Source organism: Hemicordylus capensis, chromosome 15 (genome assembly GCF_027244095.1).
Source record: "Hemicordylus capensis ecotype Gifberg chromosome 15, rHemCap1.1.pri, whole genome shotgun sequence".
Taxonomy (NCBI): Eukaryota; Metazoa; Chordata; class Lepidosauria; order Squamata; family Cordylidae; genus Hemicordylus; species Hemicordylus capensis.
Window position 1 is genome coordinate 9640885 of NC_069671.1, and position 25528 is coordinate 9666412.

Consider the following 25528-nt stretch of genomic DNA (forward strand, 5'->3'; position numbering starts at 1 on the left):
ACCTTCTTCATTAGGAAGACAACCGCCTATTGAAATCTTCCGGGGAGGCTTGTCTGAGGGTACCGCCGGCTCGTCTAGTGTCAACTCAAAGGTGAGCCCTCTCTGTAGTTGCCCAAGGGCTGTGTGGGACGCACTTCCTGCCGAGATCAGAACTGCTCCATCCCTGTTGGCTTTTAGGAAACTTCTGAAGACATATCTCTGCAGCCATGTTTTTTTGGTTGGTTGGTGTGTTTTAATGCTTATTTTCATTTGATTTTTTTAATATGTTTCAACTGTTACATTCTTGGTTTCTTTTATGCTCTATGTTTTTTGTATATATTTTAATTGTTTTGATGCTATTGTTAACCGCCCAGAGACGAAAGTTTGGGGCAGTGTACAAATTTGATTAAACAAACAAACAAACTGTCTGGAGAATTCAATAGTGGGCGGTATAAAAAATCTGATAGGTAGGCAGGTAGATAGATAGATAGATAGATAGATAGCTCTCACATATAAGGCTGTTTCTGTGTCTGTGTGTCTCGCTCTGTGTGTCTGTGTATGTTTTTGCCACAGTAGCCCCCTGCTTTAAATATAGTGATCACTAGCCTTGAATACAAATTCCAATACGATGAAGACTTATATACCACTTTTCAACTAAAGCTCCCAAAGCGTTTTATATAGATATAAATAAATAAAATTAGAATGGCTCCCTGCCCCCAAAGTCTTAAATAGAAAGATAAGGTTGACACCAGCAAAAGCCACTGGAGGGATGCTGTGCTGGGGGTGAATAGGGCCAGTTGCTCACCTCCTGCTCAGTAAAGAGAATCACCACTTTGAAAAGGTGCTTCTTTGCACCTTCAGTGTCTGTGGATGAACCAAACAGCAGTGAGCAGGGAGGAGGAAGCAGAAGAGGAGGTAACAGGGTGAGGGTGGGCATCACCCTCTCAGCAGCATCTGAGATTTTTCTCCCTGAGCTGACCAGTTCCATAGATGAGCCAGCCCTATCCATAATTACCTGGGTAGTCTTTTCTCAGCTACCTTGGCTTGCCCCCCCATTTTGTTCTTGGGGCATTGATTCCATCTCTTTTTTTTCTGATTGGGAATCTTTTAAAAAGTAATGTGGGGGGATGGAGAACGTCACCTACCCCACCCGATTCCATAGTAGTAGAAGTGCTTGCTCTCTTCGGATCCGAACACTTTGATCACCATGCTGTAGAGATGGAAGCCTTCCACCAGCATCCAAGCAAAAGCACTCAGGAAGAAGAAATGGAGGAGGATGGCCAGGGTCTTGCAGGGAACCTACGAGGAGAAGCAAGCAAATGAATAAATATCAAATCAAATCATCTTTATTACCCTCTTAGACCAGCATAAGTACAGAGCATAAAGTACAAGTATTTGACGCCCAACAAGATCGTCAGGGGGGCCTTTGCTCTGTGTGTCGGCACTGAGAGAGGCTAGATCATTGTGCACACGGGACAGGGCCTTCTCTGTTGTTGCCCCCAGACTCTGGAATGCTCTCCCAGTGAACGTCACTCTGCAACAGCTGTGACTGCTTTTAAAAAACAACTCAAGACCTTTTTATTTAGTCAGGCTTTTACTCCCTACAGGCTGCCAGGTTTCTCAGCTTTCTTGCATATGTTTCTTTTAAATGGTTTATTGTTGTTTAATGGTTTTAATGTTTAATAACTGATTTTAAGGATTCAAATGTAACGTTTATGGAATTTTAAAACTTCTGTAAACCACCTTGAGATGCTTAATGAAAGGCAGTATAAATATTGAGCAATAAATATATAAAATAAATAAAAGGGTATGAAAGGCACAGAGATTTGTAAGGTATAATAGGCATCAAAGGCATAAAGGCATAAAAGGCATTAGGAGACACCCCACAACCTGAGGTTCCAGGCAAAAGTAAAGTGTGCTGTTGAGTCGGTTTCGACTCCTGGTGCCCACAGAGCCCTGTGGTTGTCTTTGGTAGAATACAGGAGGGGTTGTCCATTGCCTCCTCCCGCGCAGTATGAGATTATGCCTTTCAACAACTTCCTATATCACTGCTGCCCTTTATAGGAATTTCCCGTAGTCTGGGGAACATACCAGCGGGGATTTGAACTGGCAACCTCTGGCCAGAGCTTCCCCACTGCGCCAAGTGGAATTTCAGGGCCTTGGTAAGACTATGCTATAAAAATGTATATGGCTCTCTAAAAACGATAAATGTGCTGCTCGCTTCGGCTGCACATATACTAAAATTGGTACGATACAGAGAAGATTAGCATGGCCTCTGTGCAAGGACAACACGCAAATTTGTGAAATAAATAAACAAACAAACGCAGGAGGTATGACATTTGAGAAACACCCGCCAAAGCGCTGCTTAACATACTACTATTACCACCACTACCAAAGTTATTTACATACCACCCTTCAACCAAAGTTCTCAAAGCGGTTTACGCAGAAAAATGAATACATAAATAAGATGGCCCCCTGTCCCCAAAGGGCTCATAATCTAAAAAAGAAACATAAGGCTGACACCAGCAACAGCCACTGGAGAGATGCTGTGCTGGGGTTGGATAGGGCCAGTTGCTCTCCCCTTGCTAAATAAAGAGAATCACCACTTTAAAAAGACACCTCTTTGCTCAGTTAGCAGGGGCTGGTTCTCACAATCTTTAATAGGGTGGGACAAGGGTCAATCCAAGTTTGGGAGCTGTGCAAGCTCCCATTTTATGAGTGTGTGCTTATAAAAAACAAGGTGGAGTGGGGGGTGATAATCTGTGAGTCTTCCCTTCCTACTGCATTTAACAGCTGGGTACAGCCACTGAGTAGGACAGAGCCCTTTTAACCCAGTGGGAGTCCCACAAACGATCACTTCCCCCGCCCTGTTTTTTAAGAGCACACAATCACAAAATGGGAGCACACCAGAGAGCCAGCGTGGTGTAGTGGTTAGAGTGCTGGACTAGGACCGGGGAGACCTGAGTTCAAATCCCCATTCAGCCATGAAACTAGCTGGGTGACTCTGAGCCAGTCACTTCTCGCTCAGCCTAACCTACTTCACAGGGTTGTTGTGAAAGAGAAACTCAAGTATGTAGTACACCGCTCTCAGCTCCTTTGAGGAAGAGTGGGATATAAAATGTAAATAACAACAACAACAACCATCAGCCAATTACAAAAAGCAGCTTTACTGGGAACAGCCTATATTCTGCGACGATATCTATAACAATTGACAATAAAATTCAGCCATCCCAGGTCCTTGGGAAGGACTCGATGTCTGGATAAAACAAACCAGTCAATAACACCTGTCTGACTGTGTAAACAATAAATAATAAATAATAATAATAATAAATAATGCACAGCTCCCGGACTTGAGTAGGACGCTTGCCCAACCCTATTACAGATCTTGCAGACCAGCTGAAGCGATTACTGATTAAAGTGCTCATCCGAAATGCTCAGGCCGCGTCACATGCAGTAGAAACGCAATGCACCAAAGTTATGCGAGGATAAAAAGAAAAGACAGCTGGACAATCTGCTCCCTACCCAGGGCAGCAGGACGGAAGAAGCCCTCCCTGTAGATCTGGAGAAAGAGCTCAGCAGATTTCTGTGGGAGACAGTCTCCACCAATCAGAAGGAAGCATGTATACGAACCACGGTTCGTGCACAGATTCGGCACCAAACTGGCACCACATGTGGGTTCTCGGGACAAGCACCAATGTAGCAGGAAGCAGCGTGGGGCAGCAGAAAGCAGGAAAGAACCTGCTCTCCTCCTTTTCAAAGATCCCACTCGCCCCTCACCCCCAAAGGGGCTGAAACTGTGGAATGAATAAAGCTCAGTTCATGCATGTCCCTAATCAGAAGAACTTGGGAAGCATATTAACAATATTGCTTGGTTGCCAGCAGGAAGGAGAACAAAACAGAAACTCTCCTCGGATACACTCGACTCCTTCAGATGACGCTTACTGGGCTTTGCTTAGGAGGAACCGAGGCATCTGAAATGAGAGCTTTTAATTGCTGGCCCTCTCCCCCAAGGCCGGTGGGAAGTGCTCTCCTCAAAGAGATTGTTTCCGCTCCTCTTCCCAACTCTTCCTCTTCCCTGTGTACCTGCACCCTTGATGAAAACAGATAAGCTTGAAAGGGCTCATGCTCTCTGCGCCTGTCCTCAGACACAAGCAAATCCAGCAATCTCTCTGCCTCGCACTCTTTTCAAGTTGTCCCGAGCGGCTTCTCTGATCTCACGGCAGTTTGCTAGGAGGGATTACTGGTGTGGTCTCGCTTCAAGGAAATGTTGGGTTGGGATTAAGTGGAGGATTTCTTTCAGACCTCCCGCGAAAGAGGAGACCGAGAGACAGATACTCCCACCCTAGCCAGCTTGATTCCTAAACCCTGCATTGCATAAAAATTGTTGCTGTTATCATCCCTGAAAGCAAGAGGTTGGCTTCCTTCGCTTTTTAGGATCGAATGAAAACAGAGAACACGGAGGAATAATTCCGAGGATCAAACTACACATTACTTTAAGAACATAACTGGACATTGCATCCTTGCCGGTGTGGGTGTCATTCTAGGTTGAGGCTGTGGTGTAGGGGGACAGGGCTTTAGCCTGCACCCAGGGCAGAGAGTATGACGTCACTGGATTGGCCAGGGCAGGTTTAAATACTAGAAGCCTCAACACACGACAACAGTAACCCAGGTTAGTGGCGGACTAACCTGGGTTAGCTGGTCATGTAGATGGGGAGCAAGCTCCCAAACCCAGGGTAGTCAAAGGCTGCTAACCCAGAAAATAAACCTGGGTCTTAACCCAGGTTAGTGCACAGAAAGAGGCTATTCTCACGACCAGCAAAAATCGGGCTAGGAGAGCCTAGCCCGATTTTCGCTGGTTGTATAAACCACCGGGCTTGCAGGCAAGCCTGGTGGTTTACAAGCGGGTAGCCCGCTGAATTGCCCCTGCCCTTAAACGGGGGTTTGCAGAGTAAGCACTCCGCAAACCTGGTTTTTAAAATCGTGGGTTGCCACGGCACGGCTCCACGCCACAGCAACACACAAGTAGACCCCCAGCCGGGAGGCTAAAAGCAGCCTCCCGGCTCGAGGGTCTCTCCAGCATGCTCTGCACACCCATGGGGCATGCTGGAACCTCCGGGAACCACATGGCCCCCGAACTCCCAAGCCCCCGCTGGCTCCGTGATGGAGCCGGCAGTTGTGTGGGTGGCTGCTGCGGCCACCCAGGGAGGGCTTACTGATCGTCTGCGGGGAGAGCGGGCTTAGCCTGCTCTCCCAGAAAACCCAATTTGGCTCTTCTCACTTGATTGTGAGAAGAGCCTCAAAGGTTACTGGAGCCTGGGTTTGGTGATCATGTGTCCACTTCCCACACTGTCTTGAGGATTTGGCAGTCTTCCGCCATGTTTTCCAGAGAGAGCTGCAGCTACTGGGGCCGACAGCAGGGAACATGCCACTCTACACAGCCCTCTCTATGGTTGCCGGTTTGTACTGGCATCAATGGGGCTCACCCCCACCTCCTGCCCCTGTATGACCAATCACAGTGCAGTTGTGACATTGTGAGGTTTAGCCTTTCTCCTGGCAGTGCAGTGTAGGGATGTGCACAGAACTGGGCAAGGGAAGTTTGAAGGCAGGGGGGTTGACTTTAAGGGTGGCGGAGGGTGCATTTACCCCTCCCTCCACTTCCCCCCCACTGGCGCTCCATTGCAAACCGGTCTGGCGGGCGTACCTCCCTGCCACCCACTCCGTTCCTTGGACCAGAAGTAAGCAGAAATACCTGGCACGTTTGTGCATGTCGGGGATATGTGCGTGCATGTTGCACTTGCTTATGCAAATGTGCCAGATGTGCGCATGGGCTCCAGGTACTTCTGCTTGCTTCTCGTCTGAGGAGCGGACGGGGCGGCAGGGAGGTACACTGCTGCCCTGCCGGACCGGTTTGCAATGGAGCGCCGGTGGGGGGAAAGCAGAGGGAGAGGCAAGTGCACCTTCCCTCACCCTTAAAGTCAAGCCCCCTGCCTTCGAACCAGTTGAACCACTGGTCGTTTGAATCAGTTTGTAGGCCCATTAAGGGCCTCCGAACCAGTTCTGTGCACATCCCTCGTGCAGTGCACAGAGGGAGGTGTCCCCTGATCCCCAGGTGGACTTCCATGCACCGCCCAGGCCACTGCCGTGATCGTGTGCACATGAGGTTTGCAGAGCCCAACAGAGGCTCTGCTCATGGGCCCTACCAGTGCCCTAGCCGGGGCTGGGCTTCTGCCTAGCCCCAAATTTCCATGTGTCGAGGCTCTAGGAATAAGACTTCCCAGAGAAGGAGGGCTTAAGCTCTTATTTAGCTTGGATTCAAAGGCACACCAGAGAAGACTGTTCACGTCTATAATGCTCACCTCACATGGGAGGCGAGCATTACGGGCTGCCGAGATTCATATTTCTGAGCCAAAAGCACCAAATCCAGGGACATGACATGGCTCATATAACCTGGTGGTGATCCCCCCCCCCGCCCCACGAATGTGGAGATCATTGAGCTACCCTGAACTTCCGAGCCCCCAAGGGTTGAGGGTTGCAGGAAGGAAAGCACGGCGACTCCTTTTGGATGCTAATACACAGGACTTTCTTATACTGTCTTGAACAGCAGTTCTCAACTGGAAATGTAAGCTCAAGAGAAGTGGATCTCCTGGTTATACACAGACCTCCTTAGGACTCTAGATCTGAGCAAATAAAGAGAGGGTGGAGCTATTCACACGAGCACACGCACAGCCAGGCAAGCAGGTGCGGGGGGAGAAAGGGTTCAACCTACCTTCCCCCAGAGGACCGCTCTTGGCCATGATGTGCACAAGCCACATGACCCGAGCTGCCAGGAACAGCGTGGAGCAATAGAGGCCAGGACTCGCTATCCTGGTCTCCAAATATTCAACCACCACAACAATTTATATACTGCTTTTCAACAAATGTTTCCAAAGCAGTTTACAAAGAGAAATAATAACAAAGTAAGATGGCTCCCTGCCCCGAAAGGGCTCACAATCTAAAAAGAAACCACAATATAGACACACCAGCAACAGCCATTGGAAGTACTGTGCTGGGGTAGATAGGACCAGTTGCTCTCTCCCTGCTAAATAAAGAGAATCGCCACATTAAAAAGGTGCCTCTTTGCCTAGTAAGCAGGGGTTAGGGTTAGGGTTAGGATTCCCCCAAGGGATAGGCACTCTAGGCGCCCATCTCTGTGTCAGCGAGACCTTCATTTGCATCTTTAACTTTGGCTAAGAACTGGGCTTCAGTGCTGGGTTTGGCGCCATGGGGCTGTCGTGGGCTGCATGGATCCTAGCAGTTCTCACAGGCAGCCAGGCCCATGAGAACAGTTTCAGTGTTCTTCTGCACCGGAGGTTCAGAGCTGCACAGAGCAAGCTACAATTCAGTGAGTGTACAGGTAGCCTAACTCCAAAGCACCGCCTTGTTCTGCTGCACAAGTTCGGGTTGTTTATTGCTGGCAGGTTGCTGCAGAGGTGGTTTCTGCCGCCTTGAAGCACTCTCCTTTTCCTCCTTGAAAAGCTTCACTAACAAATGCTGTGGGGGTGGTCTGGGGTACAAGAGATGTGAGAAATGCCGGCCCTTCCTTTTCAGTCCAAACCTACAGCTGTTCCTGTTCAGCGAAGCTTGTCTGCCCCCTGATACCCTTCAAGTGAAGAACCAAATGTATGTAAAGGAGAGAGTTTGGCTGAGGAGGGAGCCAATCCATCTTCCGCAGCACAAGTCCACGAGGCCACTCAGGTCAGACATGTACGGAGTCCTGAGGATGTGCCCTGGGAGTTGGCAGCTCATGGATTCTATGACATCTCAGGCAAGGCATCTTCAGACCCGCCTCCCTCCAACAATCCTGGAAGGTGTGGAGGCATGCAAGTCAAGAATTCGTTGGCATTACCTCTAATCTTTTTGGGTGGTGAACACGGGGATGGTGGCATTGCTGGAGCAGTGGGTGGATCTTGGGACCACCAGAAAATATCTGACCTCATCACCCTCGGGAGGTGCTCCTCTGACACATGTACACCTTCCTTTGTGGGAGCAGCAGCCCCCAACTGAGACCTCCAGCCCTAAAAAAAGCCCCCTAGATCCATCAGATTCTGAGCAAACAGAGCTTGTCTTCTCTCTCTCTCTCTCTCTCTCTCTCTCTCTCTCTCTCTCTCTCTCTGCCTCCCCCTCTCCACCAACCCCCTGGCACCATGGCGATGACCATTTCCACCATGTCGTGCTGTGCTTTGCCCAGTGGTGGTGGTGGCTCCTTCAAGGGAATCAGAGCCCTCTTGAGCCCCTGCTGTGCCATCTTGGAAGGCATGCACAGAGTGCTGGGAAGTGTAGCCCTTCCCAGCACTCTCCCCATAGAGTTCTTAAGAGTTGGCTCCCCCATCTCTCTTAAATGGACAACCCAGCTCTGAGAAAAGCACAGTCCTGTGCGGAGGTCAGCACAGTGGGAAATAGTTCTCACATGGAAGGTCTCTTGCCCAAGTGGCCCCCGCTTGGAAAATAGTGAAGACCACGGCTTTCTCTCTCTTTCTTTCTCTCTTTTTCTGTACACACACACCGAAATGTGACCATGACAATAAGACATCGTTTCCCCCACCAATTCTCTATCTTGCTCCCAATACTCATTTTATTTCCCTCCGGCTTTGGCTGCCTCTCCAGAGTTACAGGCTGTCTTGCTGATTTATTGAGGATTCTCTCCTTGTATGGTTTCCTGCCTGGCATTTTCTTTCCCCGATTGTATCTTCCCAGCTCAGCCTTATTCTCTCCGAGTTTTTTTTTAATTTCTCTGCTAAAACCACCCTGTACCTCAGCTGCCTCTTGCAGGGATGTGGCTCAGTATTTGCCCCAATGGGCCTCTGGGGTGGGGGTAGGGGGCAACGAAACACTCATTCCCGATCTGCACCACGGCACACATGCAGAGAGCAAATCTGGCTTGGCAGTTCAGGGCTGACCTTTTGTTTAATTTCCTTGTTATCAGACCAGAAAGATGAAACATCTCTAAACGTCACCAGGTTTTGCTTGACTGCCAGTAAAATCCGGCATGTATTCTGTATAAGGGGTTCGGATGGGGATAGGAATGAATGTAGCTCAGTGGCAGAGCATCTGCTTTGCAAGCGGGAGATCCCAGGTTCAATTCCAGGCAGTATCTCCAAGTAGGGCTGAGCAAGACGCCTGCCTGAAACCCAGGAGAGCTGCTGCCAGTCAGTGCTAACAATACTGAGCTAAGTGTACCAAGGACAGAAGAACATAAGAACAGCCTTGCTGGATGAGGCCCAAGAAAGCCCATCTAGTCCAGCATCCTGTTTCACACAGTGGCCCACCAGATGCCACTGGAAGCCACAGGCAAGAGGTGAGTTTATGCCCTCTCTCCTGCTGTTACTCCCCTGCAACTGGTACTCAGAAGCATCCTGCCTCTGAGGCTGGAGGTGGCTGATAGACCTCTGACTAGTAGCCGTTGAGAGACCTCTCCTCCATGGACCTCTCCTGCAAGACAGACCTCTCTTCCAAAGGTCTGAGGCAGCTTCCTATGTTCCTGTGTTCCTAAACACGGTTGTGTGGTTGCCACAGCATGACAGTGACAGGCGTAAGCAATGATCTGTAGTCTGTTGCTGCTTCCCCACAACACGGAAGTAATTCTGAGATTCTCCTAAAAGGAGAATGAAAGCAGGCTCTCTGCTTGGAATGATCTCGCCTGCCTGACATTTCTATCGTTCTGTCATCTAAATTGAGACAAAGTGGTCCAAGTTCCATCAAACGCTGCGAGATCCTCAGACGAAGTCCCCCAATTATCGTTATTAATAGTATTAATTATTAACTAAAATTGCAGCCTGAGGCCTTGCCTATGATTAATGTATGACTCTATTGTGTGATTCATACTGTCCAAAATAAAAGCACACACATCTGTCATGTTTTGGTTGTACTGACTGCTGCAGAAACTAATACAAGCTGAACACAAGCTTTTTCAAATGCCAAGAGAATTACGGTGTCATAACCCATTGGTAAAATAGCCAATAAAACAGCGGAAACCGAAGACTGGACCAATATTTCTCTGTTGAGAATGTTGGGCTCACAACTGAGAGGGGAGAAGATTCCAGAACATCTTTTTCAGTGCATATTTGATGGATGCATATTTCTGCTCACTCGGGCTTCTTCAAATTGATTTTTTTAAAATTAATGTTTTGTATAGTATTTTGTATTTTGTGTTGTAATTTGTCCGTCTTGTTTTGTTGTTTTTACTGGATGTTTTTATTATTATTATTATTATTATTATTATTAATAATAATGGGAACAGCCTATATTTTGCGACGATATCTATAATAACCAACAGTATTGATGATAAAATTCAGCCATCCCAGGTCCTTGGGAAGGACTCGATGTCTGGATGAAACAAACCAGTCAATAGCACCTGTCTGACTGTGTAAACAGGAAATATTATTATTATTATTATTATTATTATTATTATTATTATTATTATTATTATTATTATATCAATCTTTAATTTTTCTTTAGTTATTCTAGACCCTTGGAAAGGGCATGATAATTAAAGTACCAAATCCAGTCAATAACATCCAATAGACTGTGTAAATAGCATAATAATAATAATTGCTGCTGTTTATTATTATTATTATTATTATTATTATTATTATTATTATTATTATTAATAGCTGCTACTACTACTACTATTACTGCTGCTACTACTGCTACTATTATTGTTTTTATTATTATTACTATTACTATTATTAACTACCCAGTCACAATATTTATAGAGAGATAACTACACTGAAACTGAAGGTCTTCCCACTGTTCAGTAAAGATAAGGCTGCATCACATTATTTCTGCTGCATCATATTGCATAAAGGGATTCCACTGCTAAAAGTAATTTCCTGCACTTGATTATACAAATAAAACTTGCCTGGGAACATAAGAGCCTCCTGTTCCTTTTGTCTTATATTGTGATGGACCATGGCAAGAACCAGGTTGCCTTGCCAGTTCCCATCCAGTCTGAACTTACCGTTCCAGGATTGAATTGGAAGCTTATGATCAGCAGGATCTGAGCCACCAAGATGGCAAATGACAGGTTGGCGTGGATATGGTAGCGCTGGTTACGGATGGTGCTGACCGAGCTGTGGAAAGAAAACCTGGTTAGCGTTCTTCTCAGGAGAAGCAGGGCCTTCACAATTCCCTCGCCAGGGATCTGCTTCCCAAGGGTCCTTATCTTTCAGAAATATGCTGGGTTTGATTAGATTCCCCAATACATCTCCCCAGAAGAGCTGATTTCTGTACAATGCGCCAAGTGTCGCTAAAGGGCTCTGTTGTCACAAAGCTGCAAGGACTTTTCTCTCTAGAAAAAGGGGCGAACGATATAAAAGCAGACGCCACTAGGAATTGCTCGAGACCTCCGGGTCTGTTCTTGGCTGGCAACCAAATCAAGCCACCTGCCTGCCCACCGGCGCTCATCTCCAGCTGCACAACACAAGTTACAGCCAGGTCGCATCCACGTTCCAGGTGCACAACCGGGCGTCGTCTCCAGCGGCATCCATGCTCAGGGGCACGGCTGCAGCTGCCAACCTGCAGGGCTGGGGTACGAGATGCAGCCACATCACCCGGGCCGGGGTGCAGGCAACCAAGGGGTGGACTAGCCTTGCCATTCTTTGCCTGGAGTAAACCTGAGGCCTCCTGCATGCCATGCAGATGCTCTTCCACGGAAAACTACGGCCCCACCCGCTAAGGGGGATTATCTTGCAGCATCGACTTGTAGTCACCCAACCAAATGGCTTGGAAACCAGGGAGGACAGAGAGATGAGAAGGCCTTGGGGGCTGGGATGTTACCAGTTGGAAGGAGAGAGGGCAGCTGGAAGGAGCTCTCGGCCTCCCATCGTGGGAAAAGGGGGAATTCTCCACTCCTTGGCCACACCCCATCCCATTCTCCCTCCCTGGGTAAAAGGTAAAGAGTTTGTTGAGGGGAGCTCTTCCCTCCTCTCCCCCCCGCCTCCCCACACCTACTGCTGCTGCCACACAGAGGCATCTTTTTTTAAAAAAAAAGTCATGGGGGGGGGGCTTTCTTCTCGTGCCTCCCACAGCCCCCACCCTCACTGCAGCCGCTGCCATGCCCCGGGCAAAGAGGGAAAGTTCCCCTTCGACCCCTATGGGCGGCAAAAAGGCTAATCCGCCCCTGCGTGGTGCATTATGGGTATCTCCCCTCCTCAGAGCCAACCGGCGGCCCCACAGTCGGCCAGACGACAGTTGAAAAAATGGGGTTCAGAGAGTGCTCGCTCTTCTAACCGCGTTTGAGAGGGAGGATCCCTGCGAGAGTTGCTGCCACGGTGCCACTGGGATCGGGCCCAATCCCAGCGGTACACACGGGCATGCAAAACCGGGCTGGGCTTCCTTAGCCCAGTTTTGCGCGTGCACACACACACACACACACGTGTGAACAGCTTCTGTTTTTTATTTTGTGAATGACCTCAATGTCTCTTTTTGTTGCGTGACCCATTTAAACAAAGTCAAAGGAGGAGCAGTACTGTGTGGGCATACTAACACGCTATCCGTAATTCCAAGAGAGAAGCAGCGTTCAACGGTGTCCCGTAATAGATGCGCCCTGAACTCAAAATGCGGGCTTCAGAGTGGTCATGCTATTGAGCTAAGGATCTGCTACATTCCACACATCTGCCCTTGCAGCATTTCTACACTGAACGACAGCATCTTTCTTTCTCGCTCACCTCCTAATGAGCCCCAGCCCTCTGGAGACAAGATTCCAGAATAATTTTTTTAATTGGGACAGCACAGTGTCAAAGCAGATGCTTCTTAGCACTCATGAAGTCATCCAGGATTTAATATCAACCAGCCCTGCATGTCACCTAAGAATTTGGATGGGTAGTGTTTAGCTACAGGCATAGTGGTAGTTCCTGGTGTCCAGCCTACTTAGAAAAGATGTTCTTGCCCCCATTCGCACTCAGATCCACATGCCAAGAAAGCTGCCTCTGGATTCTGTAGGGGGAGGATTTGAATTGACCCCCTATTTCGCAGTGAAACCTCAGTTCGATGAGAACGGAGCTGAGATCTGGACACAACTGCTTCAAGTCTGAAACTTGGAAAGGTTTATTTTGAAGAAGTTACAAACTTAGATAGAAGGCCTGCATGCTGTGCTAGAGGATGCATTTGAATGGGAGACCACATGTGAGCACTCTAAGATATTCCCCGCAGCGGATGGAGCCGCTGTGGGAAGAGCAGAAGGTTTCAAGTTCCCTCTCTGGCTTCTCCAAGATAAGGCTGAGAGAGATTCCTGCCTGCAACCTTGGAGAAGCCGCTGCCAGTCTGTGTAGACAATACTGGGCTAGATAGACCAATGGTCTGACTAGGTATACAGCAGCTTCCTATGTTCCTATGTACCTCATGGTGGAAGGAAGAAGAAAAGAACAAAAAGAACAAAAGAAGAAGGGAGTGTCCAAAGAGCATCCGTCTACCAATCAGAAGAACGGAAGAGAGATGGTCTTGTGGTAGCAAGCATGAACTCTTTTCTCTGCTAAGTAGGGTCCACCCTGGTTTGCATTTGAATAGGAGACTAAATGTGAACACTGTACGATATTCCCCTTAGGGGATGGGGCTGCTCCGGGAAGAGCACCTGCATGTTTGCATGCAGAAGTTTCCAAGTTCCAAGATAGGGCAACTCCAAGAGAGGGCTGAGAGAGACTCCTGCCTGCAGCCTTGGAGAAGCTGCTGCCAGTCTGTGTAGACAAAAAGCTAGATGGACCAATGGTCTGAATTGATATAAAGCAGCTTCCAAGTTCCTGTGTTCCAGAAATACAAGGATAAAGAGAGAACCAAGGGGCAGTCCTTTACTCTCTGCCACTATTCCAAACATCCCTGGTGGCCCATAGGAATTACCGGCATTAAGAGTTGATGCTTATGAAGTCACATCTCCAACAGAATCAACGAAATCAGGAAGTGGGAAAGAAAAAAACCAGAAAGATTCTGTTCCAATATGGGACACATGCAGAATTGTCCAGAGGTAAGGACCATAGCTCAGCAGAAGAGCATCTGTTTTGGGGTCGGGATGCATCATCCCGGCCCCTGGGAATCCCACAATGCACTGACGCAGGGCAGGTGAGCTTCTGCTGCTTTGTGGGGGACCCAGGTTTGGGGCAGTATAAAAATATGTCCAATAAAGCAATAAATCTGCTTTGCATGCAGGAAGTCCCAGGTTCACTCCCTGGAAGTTTGCTGGTCAATGACCAAATAAACTTCTCCCTCCCTCCCTCCCTCTCCCTGGAAGCATCTCTAGATAGGTCTGGGAGAGACTCCTGGCTGAAACCATAGGGAAGCTGCTGCCAGTCAGTGTCCAGGGATTCTCAACCTGTGAGTCCCCAGATGTAACTGGACTTCAGCTCCCATAATTCCCAACCAAAGGCCACTGGGGCTGGGGATTATGGGAGCTGAAGTCCAATCACATCTGGGGACCTACACATTGAGAAACCTTGGTGTAGACCAGGGCTGCTCAACTCTGGCCCTCCTGCAGATGTTGGCCTACAACTCCCATAATCCCTGGCTATTGGCCACTGTGTCTGGGGATTATGGGAGCTGTAGTCCAAAAACATCTGGGGGGCCTAAGTTGAGAAACCTTGGTGTAGACCATCCTGAGCTAGACGGCTCATTGGCCTGACCCGCCGGCGTAAGGTAGCTTCCTGTGTTCCAGTGTGTCCTATGCAAACGCGCCTGTCCAGTAAGTTTCCTGTCTCACTTCCGCCAAACTGAGTGAAATAGGAACTAAAAGGCAAGCTTGGAGTTGTTAGTAATGAAAAGCAACAATGAAAGAGGGGGAAGCTGAGTTGTCATGTTACACACATGCATTTTCATTCCCTCACAGTAACCTTCTCTGCTTATTGGGAGTTCATGCATCTCCTTCGGAGGCAAGTGGCTCTAAATCAGTCCAACAATTAGCAGCCTCCAGCCTGATCCCCCGCAGGGGAGGAACTGGGAATAAGTCAGTGGCAACCGGTGAGCCCTAAGCCAGTTCACAGCCCGTGCAAGCAGGGTAAAGAAACCAGCCAAGGATTTCCATATTTATATCAAAGCTGGCAGTTCATAAATACCACATTGTGCTATTATCTACATATGGGTGGGTTTTCTATAAATATGGAAATACGGTGTTTATCGCTAGCTCCCCAAATCGCATTATGATGCCAGCTCCGGGGAGGCTGAAGAAATGCTCCTTGTAGGAGCCAGCTGCCTTCATCCATACGCGACAAGCTCTTCCTTCTTTGCGTGCCTCTTCGTGGAAAGGAGAGCTGGTCTTGTGGGGAAAAGGGAAAGTGCACCGTCGAGTCGATTCCGACTCCTGGCGCCCACAGAGCCCTGTGGTTTTCTTTTTGGTAGAATACAGGAGGGGATACCCATTGCCTCCTCCTGCACAGTATGAGATGATGCCTTCCAGCATCTTCCTAGATTGCTGCTGCCCGATATAGTACCAGCCGGGCTTCGAACCGGCAACCTTCTGCTTGTTAGGCAAGCATTTCCCCGCTGCGCCATCTAAGGTGGCGGTCTTGAGCACGAGTGGTCTGGTTTGCTAAGCAGGGTCTGCCCTGGCTTGCATTTGGATGGGTGACTACATGTAAGCACTGTCTGATGTATGATACCCCCCTTGCAGGACAGGGATGTAGCTCAGTGGTAGCGCATCTGCTTTCTAAGTAGAAACTCCCAGGTTCGTTCCCTGGCAGCATCTCCAGATAGGGCTGGGAAAGACTCTAGCCTGAAACCCTGGAGAGCCGCTGCCAGTCAGTGCAGACAATACTGAGATAGACGGACCAAGGGTCTGACTCAGTAGAGGGCAGCTCCATATGTTCTTCTTCTTCTGGGGATGGAGTTGTAGCTCAGCGGCAGAGCATCTAGCTTCCATGCCAAAGGTCCCAGGTTCAGTCTCTGGCTTCCTTGTGACGGCTGGGAGAGAGTCCTCTCTGAAACCTTGGAGAGCTGCTGCCAGTCAGTGTAGGCAATACTGAGCTAGGTGGGCCAAGGGTCTGACTCAGCATAAGGCAGCTTCATCGGTTCCTCTGTGGGAGACGACGGAGAGCCTCTCCCATTCGGCCTGCCTTCCACCATCTCCTGGTTATTACAAGCTGACGGGCCAAGAGAGTGCCAGAAATGTCGCACCTGCTCACAAAGATTTTTGAACAGGGATTTTTTTTGGGGGGGGAGGGGGAGGTTGTTTGGTTTTAAAGGAATTTATGGGCAATACAGTGCGGCCTCAGCCCTGAGCCGGGCATCAACACAGAAGCACCAGTCAAGCATCAATCCACACAGAAGCACCAGTCAAGCATCAACAGAGAAGCCCCAGTCAAGAAGACTTTGCACCAGAAAGGCTTTGGAGGAAATCAAAGCGCTTCATGAATGAGCCAGCTCATGGTGGTGCCTGCTAGGTTGCCAGGGCCGCCGTGAGGATTCCCTGGCACGGGACCACAAGCGGGGCTCCATAACGAGTGACAGGCTTATTCCCTTCAGCTCGGTTCATAAACAGACCACAAGCACTGTTTTTCATCCTGACCCACAGAAGTACCTGCAGGGAGGTAATGCTTGACTTGCATCTGAGCACTTGCATACTACAAACGCTTCTGTTCCAAACCAGATAACAATGAGTTTCAGCAGCAGCAGCACAAGATCCAGCAGTGCATAACTAAGAGCTGGTTTCTTTCTTCCAGAAAGGCAAGGCAAGGCAAGGCTGGGTGATAGTTTGATAATTTTGTCCAGCATCTTCAGGCTTTTCCAGTGCATGCACACACACACACACACACACACACACCCCGCTTTTGGTCTCACCAGCTGCTCTACTACAATTCCCTGCCCCTGCAGGAACTACAATTCCCTGCCCCTGTAGGAACTACAATTCCCTGCCCCTGCAGGAACTACTATTCCCTGCCCCTGCAGGAACTACAATTCCCTGCCCCAGCAAGAACTATTATCCCCTGCCCCTGCAGGTACTACTATTCCCTGCCCCTGCAGGTACTACTATTCCCTGCCCCTGCAGGTACTACTATTCCCTGCCCCTGCAGGTACTACTATTCCCTGCCCCTGCAGGCACTACTGCTTCCTGACTCTGCTGCCAGCCATTAAACCCATATAGTCATAAATATGACACTCCCACCTAAGCTCTAACAGCACATAATTGAGTTCCAGCCCCTCTTCTTTTGTTTCCATTTTGTGGCAACACAAATCCTATGCACATTTACTCAGAAGTAAGTCCCTCTGTGCTTAATAAAGTGTGCATAGAACTGCCACCTAACTCCCCAGAGAACAGGCAGTGCGAAACCAATGAAGAATAAATTGCCAGGAAATAACTTGCTATTTAAAGAGCTTCCCAGTTTCAGGAAATTAAAGCAATTTAGTCCCAGCCCAACCAACCATCGCAAATATATATGCAGAACCTAATTAAAGAGGTTTAAGGAATTAATAACCTTTTATGAAACTCTCAACACCTGAGAGCATCCAGTCCACTGGACCGAAATGAAACTTTAAAAAAAAAAAAACATCTGCCTATCCATTCTTTCTTTCTTTCTTTTTTTAAACATCTGCCTATTTCCATGGCGATATTGGCTCAGCGGGCAAAAAAGTTAAAATTACTTACGACAGAATAGCAAACGTGACCAGTGTGATAGTCAAACAGAAGATGGACAGGGAGCAGCCGATGTAACTGATGGAGGACAGCGCCACCTGGTGTCCTTTTGTTACCTGTGCGATGAGGAGGAAAAGCCTGCGCTTAATTAATTGTATTAGACCCGTCAGTCTCAGTTTATTAATAATGTTTGCAGGGAAAAACAAAACCAAACATGCCAACATCAGCAGGGGAACAGAGAGAAAAGTGCTCATCAAAGAAGCACAATATCTACACAAAGAAATGCAGAAACATCAGGGAATAGCCTCGCGAGGCAAGACAGCCTTTGGTTGGCAAAGCCAGCTTGGATCCTTGCAAATGGGTTTCAGCCTCATACACAAGAGGCCTTGGAGCCCGCCTGCTTGATTGGAGTGTGTGCTTCTTACAGCATGTTTCAGCCGCTGTGCCCGTGGCTATTGAGTTCGAGTACTGGATGAAGCCATGGAGGAGGAGGAGTCTATCAAGGGCTGTCAGCTAAATGGTAGTGGGGAGTACAGGAGAACCTCGCCATTTGCAGATCCAGCATCGGAACCGCGGTCAGGTAATTGACACCCAACTCCGGGATACATGGGGCGGGAACTCCCCCCCCCCACACACACAAGGGTTAATTCCACATATCCATGGGTTCAGGGTGGCCGGAAATGGCCTCTGAGGTCATTTTGAGGAGAAGAGCCATTTTTGGACTTGTTTGTTTCTTTGTTTCGTTGTTTAAACCACAGAAGAAGCCTGGATTTGGGATTGGGGGGGTGGGCATTGATTAACACCTGGAGACCTGCACAGTACGGCTCCCGTGCACCATTTTGGGAGGCCCTTAGTCATATTTTTTGCCCTTTGCAGAGCCTCCAGGAACAAGAGCCCCCAGAGTCCCACTGACTCAATGACTCATTATCCGTTGTTGTGGTAGAGAACGGAACCCCCATGGATGCCGGGGTTCTCCTGTACATAGGAACATAGGAAGCTGCCTTATACTGAGTCAGACCCTTGGTCCATCGAGCTCAGTATTGTCTACACTGACTGGCAGCGGCTTCTCCAAGCTTGCAGGCAGTAGTCTCTCTGAGCCCTATCTTGGAGATGCTGCCAGGGAGGGAACCTATTATTATTATTATTATTATTATTATTATTATTATTATTAATTCAATTTCTATACCGCCCTTCCAAATATGGTTCAGGGCAGTTTACACAGAGAAATAACAAAGAAATAAGGTGGAACCCTGTCCCCAAAGGGCTCACATTCTCAAAAGATGCCACTCACTCTGGGCCACCCCAGCACCCCACAAGTGGCTTTAAGATTTTTCTCCATAGGGAAGAATGGAGGTTTCAGCAGCCCCATAACTGCACTTGGGAGGTGCTGGGATGGCCCAGTGTGAGGGTGCCAACCACCTCCATGGGTTGCTAACCCATGGGGTACTGAACACTTCAGAAACAACAAAACCCAGTAGGAAAGACTGGGGTCTTGTAGGAAAGAATGTAGTCTTGTAGGAAAGAACAGTCTTGTAGGAAAGAACGCAGCCACAACACGGCCTTGCCTCGAATCCCAGCATCAGCTGGGATCACCAGAATATCAAGGTCCACAGTGTCGAATGCTGCCGTGAGATCTATCAAGCTGGCAACGGAGATCATCAGCCAGGGTGACAAGGACCGTTTCAACCCCATGCCCAGGCCGAAACCCAGACTGGAAGGGATCGAGAATTGCTGCATCCTCCAAAAACATCTGAAGTTGTACTGCTACCGCTTGCTCTATCACTTTACCTAAAAAAGGCAAATTCTATACCGGGCGGTAGTTAGCTGGCTCTGAGGCATCCAATGATGGCTTCTTCAAAAGTGGCCTAACCAATGCCTCCTTCAGCTCTCCTGGGAAAATCCTTGTCTCCGGGGAAAGATTGATAATATTCCCAAGGGAGATCTGCAACCTCACCCAGGAGGCTTTCACCAGCCAGGAGGGGCAAGGTTCTAGGGGACATGTGGCAGGCCTCATAGCCGTCAAAATATTTTCAACATGGGCCTCCAAACGTTGGTTAAAATCTCCAAAATTGGCTCGGTAGACAACCATGGAGCCTCCAATTCCTCAATTGCATCAAAAGTAAGGGGGAGGTCCCGGCGGAGCAAGGAGATTTTATCCGCAAAAAATGCCCTTTAAAACCTCACAGCCAATACCCAATTCTCTAACTTCATGATCTGTACCAGAAAAATTTGTCAGAGATCAAACTATCTCAAATACTTTAGCCGGCAGTGAGCTTGCAGATGCAATAGCAGCCCCCAAAAACTCTTTTTTCACATCGCTCATTGCTACCTCATAGGACCTCATAAATGATCTATAAGGTGTTCTCATCACTTTGTCCTGGGTTCTCTTCCAGCCCCGCTCTAATTGTCTGAGATGCCGTTTCATCTCCCTCAACTCCAGGGTAGACCATGGAGCTGGGTTCTGGGGACATCTTAGAAGACGCCACGATGCGATCGTATCAATAGCCTCAGAAAGCCGGCTATTCCAGTCAGCAACTAGGGCATCCAGCGAATCATCAAGGGGCATCGGATCTCGTAAAGCGTGCTGCAATTCCAATGGGTCCATTAATCTCCTCAGGCGAACATAGCCCTGCCTTCCCTCTGAACGGGGCAGCGGTGTGACCCCCAGCTGTGCCTTCAAGGTATAATGGTCTGACCATGGCACCCTCTCAGTTGAAAACGGACACACCTCTAACCCCATCCCAAAAACCAGATCCAAGGTGTGACCCAACTGATGGGTAGGAACCGTAACAAATTGCAAGAGTCCCAAGGACGTCATAGCTGACACTAACTCCTGTGCCTGAGTAGAGACCGGGTCATGGATGTGAACACTGAAATCACCAAGAACTAAAAGCCTCGGGTACTTCAGCGCCCACCCCGCTACCGCCTCTATCAAACCAGGCAAAGCCTCTGGCGGTGGTCGATACACCAACCAGATAGCTAGACTCTCAGCAGCGTCCCACTTTAAACCCACACAGTCAAATCCTGGGATCTCGGGGGCGGGGAGTTCACGATAAGATTAATCTTCTTGGATAAGGTCAGCAACTCCACCCCCGACTAGCGACTGATGAAGAACTTTAAACCCAGGCGGGGTTAATTCAATAAGGGCGACTGTCTCGCCTTCCCTCACCCAAGTCTCAGTTACAAATGCCAGATCAACACCTGCCTCCACAAAAAATGTTTGCAAGGTGCTGGTCTTATTAATAATTGATCTGGCGTTACATAACATCAATGTCGGGTGTATCCACTCGCTTCTCCCATTTGCATTTGAATGGGAGACTACATGTGTGAGCACAGGAAGATATTGCCCTTAGCGGGTGGGGCCACTCTGGGAAGAGCATCTAGGTTCCAAGTTCCCTCCCTGGCAGCATCTCCAAGATAGGGCTGAGACTCCTGCCTGCAACCTTGTAGAAGCTGCTGCCAGTCTGGGTAGACAATACTGAGCTCAATGGGCCAATGGTCTGACTCAGTATAAGGCAGCTTCCTATGTTCCTAAACAATAGAAATAGGTATGGAAATTGAACAATCCATCCATCAATCCATCAATCAATCAATGTATTTCACACAGCACCCTTGTGTGTCCCAGTCCACAGTCGAGGAATAACTATAATTAGTTATTATAGCATCTGCATCTCTAGTTCTCCCCACTCTTTCCCTCCTCCCTCTTGGTTTCCCCCTCTGTTCTCATCCCCCCTGTCCCCATTTTCATTCCCCTGCTGCCAATTTCTCCCCCACTGACGTTTTCTTTCCCCACCCAGCTGCTGCTGCCCGTCACTGCCCATTGCCACTGTTTTCCTACCCCCTGCCTGCCCGTGCGCCACTGCTGCCATCTTCTTTTTCTCCCCCTACCCACCCACAAGCCTGTCCGCTGCCGGCGCCGCTTTCCTCTCCCCTGCTGGCTGCTCGCTCGTAAACTCTCGCGAGAGCTGCCACACATGGGATTAGCGACAGGTACGCCTTAGAGAAATATATATATATAGATCCTCTGGTGGCCCGCGGCATTCCAGCTACCAGGCTGAGCCCAACTGATTGATTTCTCCCTCCTAGATTATGGAACGGGGCCTGCAACAGGTCAGATTTCAATGCAGAACCATTGCTAGTTACGGGAAGAGGAGAAGTGTTTTTCAAAGGGGGTGGGGGAAGCACTGGAAGGTTATTTCTTTAGGGGATTGAACCTTATTAGTTGAGATAATTAGCTTAAGTGATTTCTGGAACCCCAAGTGACTGAAACAGAAACTCTGGCAGGCACCTAGTGTATTAAAACATATGCACTCACTCCTTCAAAGAACCTGATTGGCGTGCAATACGGCCCACCGCCTCGTATCGCTGTATAATCAGTGGATTTGTCTCTGCTTTGTTTAACCTTCCTTGATGTTTTACTTATGAGATTAGCTATTTATTCAAAGACTGTTCCAAAAGAAATTCTATAGGGCAGAGGAATAATCTGTCATTTGAATGCAAAAGGATTTCCCAGCAAAAGGCTGCAAGTCAATCGCTGCATGAGAACAGGGCAAGGTGAGGTGACGGCGCAGGAGGCAATGTGACAGACGGGAGTGGGTGGGAGGGGGTGGGGAGAAGGCTTCGGCTTGCTTGCCGGACTTGATGCCGCATTGGTGAATAAGTGGAGATGTTTGCTGAGACTATGCATGCCTGTCTCCAAAGTATATTGCTGCTGTTGTTGTCGGCTGACATGGATGAGCAAGGATGTTGCCCTAACTGGTGTAGTGTGGAAGCAGACATTTTTGATGCCCCACCCCCGAAGCCCTCTGAGCCATCCGAAGTATGTCCTCGAGGGTTGCGCAACCCTCGGAGACATATTTTGGGGTGCCACAACAATGGGCTTCCTGAAGAAGAGAAGGGTGTCAAAAGTTGCCCCTTTCCCGCTGCACCAGTGCACTCAGTTGGAAAGTTCTTTGGCCGCTCTTGTGATGCATGACGCATCCTCGCTTTGTGAGTCAGCCATTAATGTTGTTGTTGTCCATGGCTGCTTAGAGTTTTATAGGCAGCATAAACAGGTTCCTGCTCTCAAAGAACTTACAATCAAAAGCAGACAATGTCGTTCAGTAGGGGAGTGCTGGGGGGAAAGTAGAGCCTACCTGCCTTCCTCCACATGATAAGGGGCACAAATAGGGCTCCACCACCTGCATGCCTACATGGGCGGCAGGGCAGAGAGCAGCGTGGCAATCCAGAGGCTGAGGGAGGAAGCCCAGTTACCAGAAATCCCACAATGCACCTCTCAAGCATTTGGGAAATGAGTGTCGGCTGTATTACATATCGTTATATTTTGAACTGTGTTCTGTAAGAAAGTACAGGTAAAAGCACGATTCCTGTAGGTATTGTGATGTATTTTATATACTTATTGCAATACTTATACAATACTTATTGTATTTTATTGTACTTTTTGTGATGTATTTCTTCATGGCCAAAGACTGTACTAAAGATGCCGCTCCATTCCAACAGGACACCATAGTTTCCCACTCTGGGAAGCACAGGCTCATGCACTCTCTTTCATTCAAGAGGGGTATGAAGAGACGTTGAGTTGCCTGAAGGGAAACTACCCAGATAAGACATCTCCTACTCAAGAGAATGCTGCTCAGTCAGCTCACCGGCTTGACTCCTGCTGTCTAAGCAGCCGTTCTGACTCCATCTCTCTCTCTTCCCAGCTCAGCGGGAGCCTCTTTTCCAGCGGATGGTTTACAACTTTGTTCTCTAGCTCAGAGACTCTTTCGACACCGCTGATCATCCTTAACAGCTGCCATCTGATGCACACTGACTGGGAAGTAAGTCCCAATCCCCTCTGGCTGCATCAGGAGGAGGAGTAAGACATCAGGACCCCCTCCCTGCTAGCCCAGTTGGGCCCAGCTGCCACTTGGTTCCTCCCCTGTGACTCAGTTTCCATCCTTGAGCCAAGGGCGACGTCCAGGAAGTCGGCTAGAATAGCCAGGGCTGCACAACTTCAGCCCTCATGCAGAGGTTGGCCTACAACTCCCTTCATCCCTGGCTATTGGCCACTGTGGCTGATAGGAGCTGTAGTCCAAAAACATATTCCTAAGTTGTGCAGCCCTGAGATAAACATAAGAACAGCCCTGCTGGATCAGGCCCAAGGCCTATCTGGCCCAGCATCCTGTTTCACACAGTGGCCCACCAGATGCCTCTGGGAAGACCACAAGCAAGAGGTGAGGGCATGCCCTCTCTCCTGCTGTTGCTCCTCTGCAACTGGTATTTGGAGGCATCCTGCCTCTGAGGCCAGAGATGGCCTAAAGCCACTGAACTAAAGCCACCTGTCCTCCACTTTACTTTATAATGGCGCAGCAGGGAAGCAATCTGCCTAGAGAGCAGGAGGCTGTTGGTTCGAATCCCCGCTGGTGTGTTTCCCAGAATATGGGAAACTCCTATATCGGGCAGTGACTCGACGGCACAATCTTTCCTTCCTTTCTTTTTCAACACAAATTCCCAAAGCGGTTTACATTGAGATAAATGAATAAATAAAAGGGCTCCCTGTCCCCAAAGGGCTCACAGTCTAAAAAAGAAACATAAGATAGATACCAGCAACAGCCACTGGAGGGATGCTGCGTTGGGAATGGATAGGGCCAGTTACTCTCTCCCTGCTCAATAAAGAGAATTGCCACTTTAAAAAGGTGCCTCTTTGCTCAGTTAGCAGGGGATAAATAAAGGAAGAAAATGAGGTTCAGCTGTCCCTAACAGATTTTTTCTCATTTCTGAAACAGAACATCTCATTCTCCTTTTGATCACATCCACACTGCTCCAATCAAGACGTTAACAAAGAGAGGAGATTGGCCAGCAGGTAGGATGGGGAAATATTCCACTGTTGCCAATCTCAGGGCAATTTTTGCTTTTTAAAACGTTATTGCCGCTCGTGCCCGAGTGCTTCTTCAGCTTTCGGCAGACACGATGAATTCATTTCCGTGAGCAGACCAGAAGATGAGCCAGGCATGTTCCAGGCCTAAGAGCCAAGTGATAAAGACGCAAATAATCTCCGCCTCGCGTGATGCCAATTTATCACTCGGCAAACAGGGCCAATGCCAGCGCAGGATCCGAGCACCACATGGCTGTAAATTCTTCCAGCGCTTTTCTGTGGCTTTCCAAAAATAAACTGCAAGTGGGCCTAAGCCCTGGTGTTCGCTTTGTTGGCCAATGTGCTAAAGAGATGCTGAGATGTTCCATATGTTCCGCTTTGACTCTGGGTTTGAATCTTTCGGCCAGCATGCAGATGAAGATCTGGGGGGTGTCAAATGGTCAGGGGGAAATCAAATGCAACTGTTTGAATGGGAGTAGGGGGGATGCTCAAAGGAGCTAACGTGGAAAAGGAAATAAGATGGTTGCCTGCCCCCATGAGGGCTCACAGTCTCAAAAAACACAAAGTGGGCACCAGCAACAGACACTGGAGGGATGCTGTGCTGGGGCTGGATAGGGCCAGTTGCTCTCCACCCGCTGAATATATAACAGTCTCCACTTTAAAAGGCCCTCTTTGCTTTGCTAGAAGTGACGAACACACACACACACACACACACACACACACACACACACACACACCCCTCTTCTTTATTTTTAAGAGTCTGGCCCCATTCACATGTAACGGGAAACCAGAGTTAAACAGGGCAGAGGTTGGATTTCTTGCACAACCCAATGCATGAAACCTCTGCCCTGTTGGAAAATCGATCCAAGGTTTCTCTCCCCCAACTTCAATTTGAGTTTGTTGCGAGTTCCACTGCTCCCACCTGAGGTTAGCAGCCATCTGCTGTACATCCGAATTCAGAAAAGGAGGCGTCCTTCTCCGAAGCCGGAATTGAGGGAGGAAGCTCCTCCCTCTCTGCATTCTAATTGGCTGCCATGGCTGTCCTTCATGCAAAGGAGGAAGCCCAGCGCTGGAAGCCAGTTCCCCCGCCCTCATTGTCAGCTCCC

At 48.7% G+C, this 25528-nt stretch overlaps 1 protein-coding gene and 1 non-coding gene across 7 annotated transcripts in view; one reads left to right on the forward strand and one right to left on the reverse strand.

The window, feature by feature from the left end:
• Positions 1-25528, reverse strand: part of ADGRD1 (adhesion G protein-coupled receptor D1) — a 218311-nt gene that overhangs the window by 67447 nt on the left and 125336 nt on the right. For all 6 annotated transcript variants that reach the window (XM_053280100.1, XM_053280102.1, XM_053280099.1 and 3 more), the window contains 3 exons: positions 17579-17682; positions 10976-11087; positions 1125-1278 (listed from right to left, as the gene is read on the reverse strand). In XM_053280100.1, the coding sequence (XP_053136075.1) occupies positions 1125-1278; positions 10976-11087; positions 17579-17682 (370 nt within the window). The remainder of the gene's footprint in view (positions 1-1124; positions 1279-10975; positions 11088-17578; positions 17683-25528) is intronic.
• Positions 2195-2299, forward strand: LOC128338273 (U6 spliceosomal RNA). Its single transcript, XR_008312560.1, has one exon. It is a non-coding gene; the product is annotated as a U6 spliceosomal RNA (small nuclear RNA).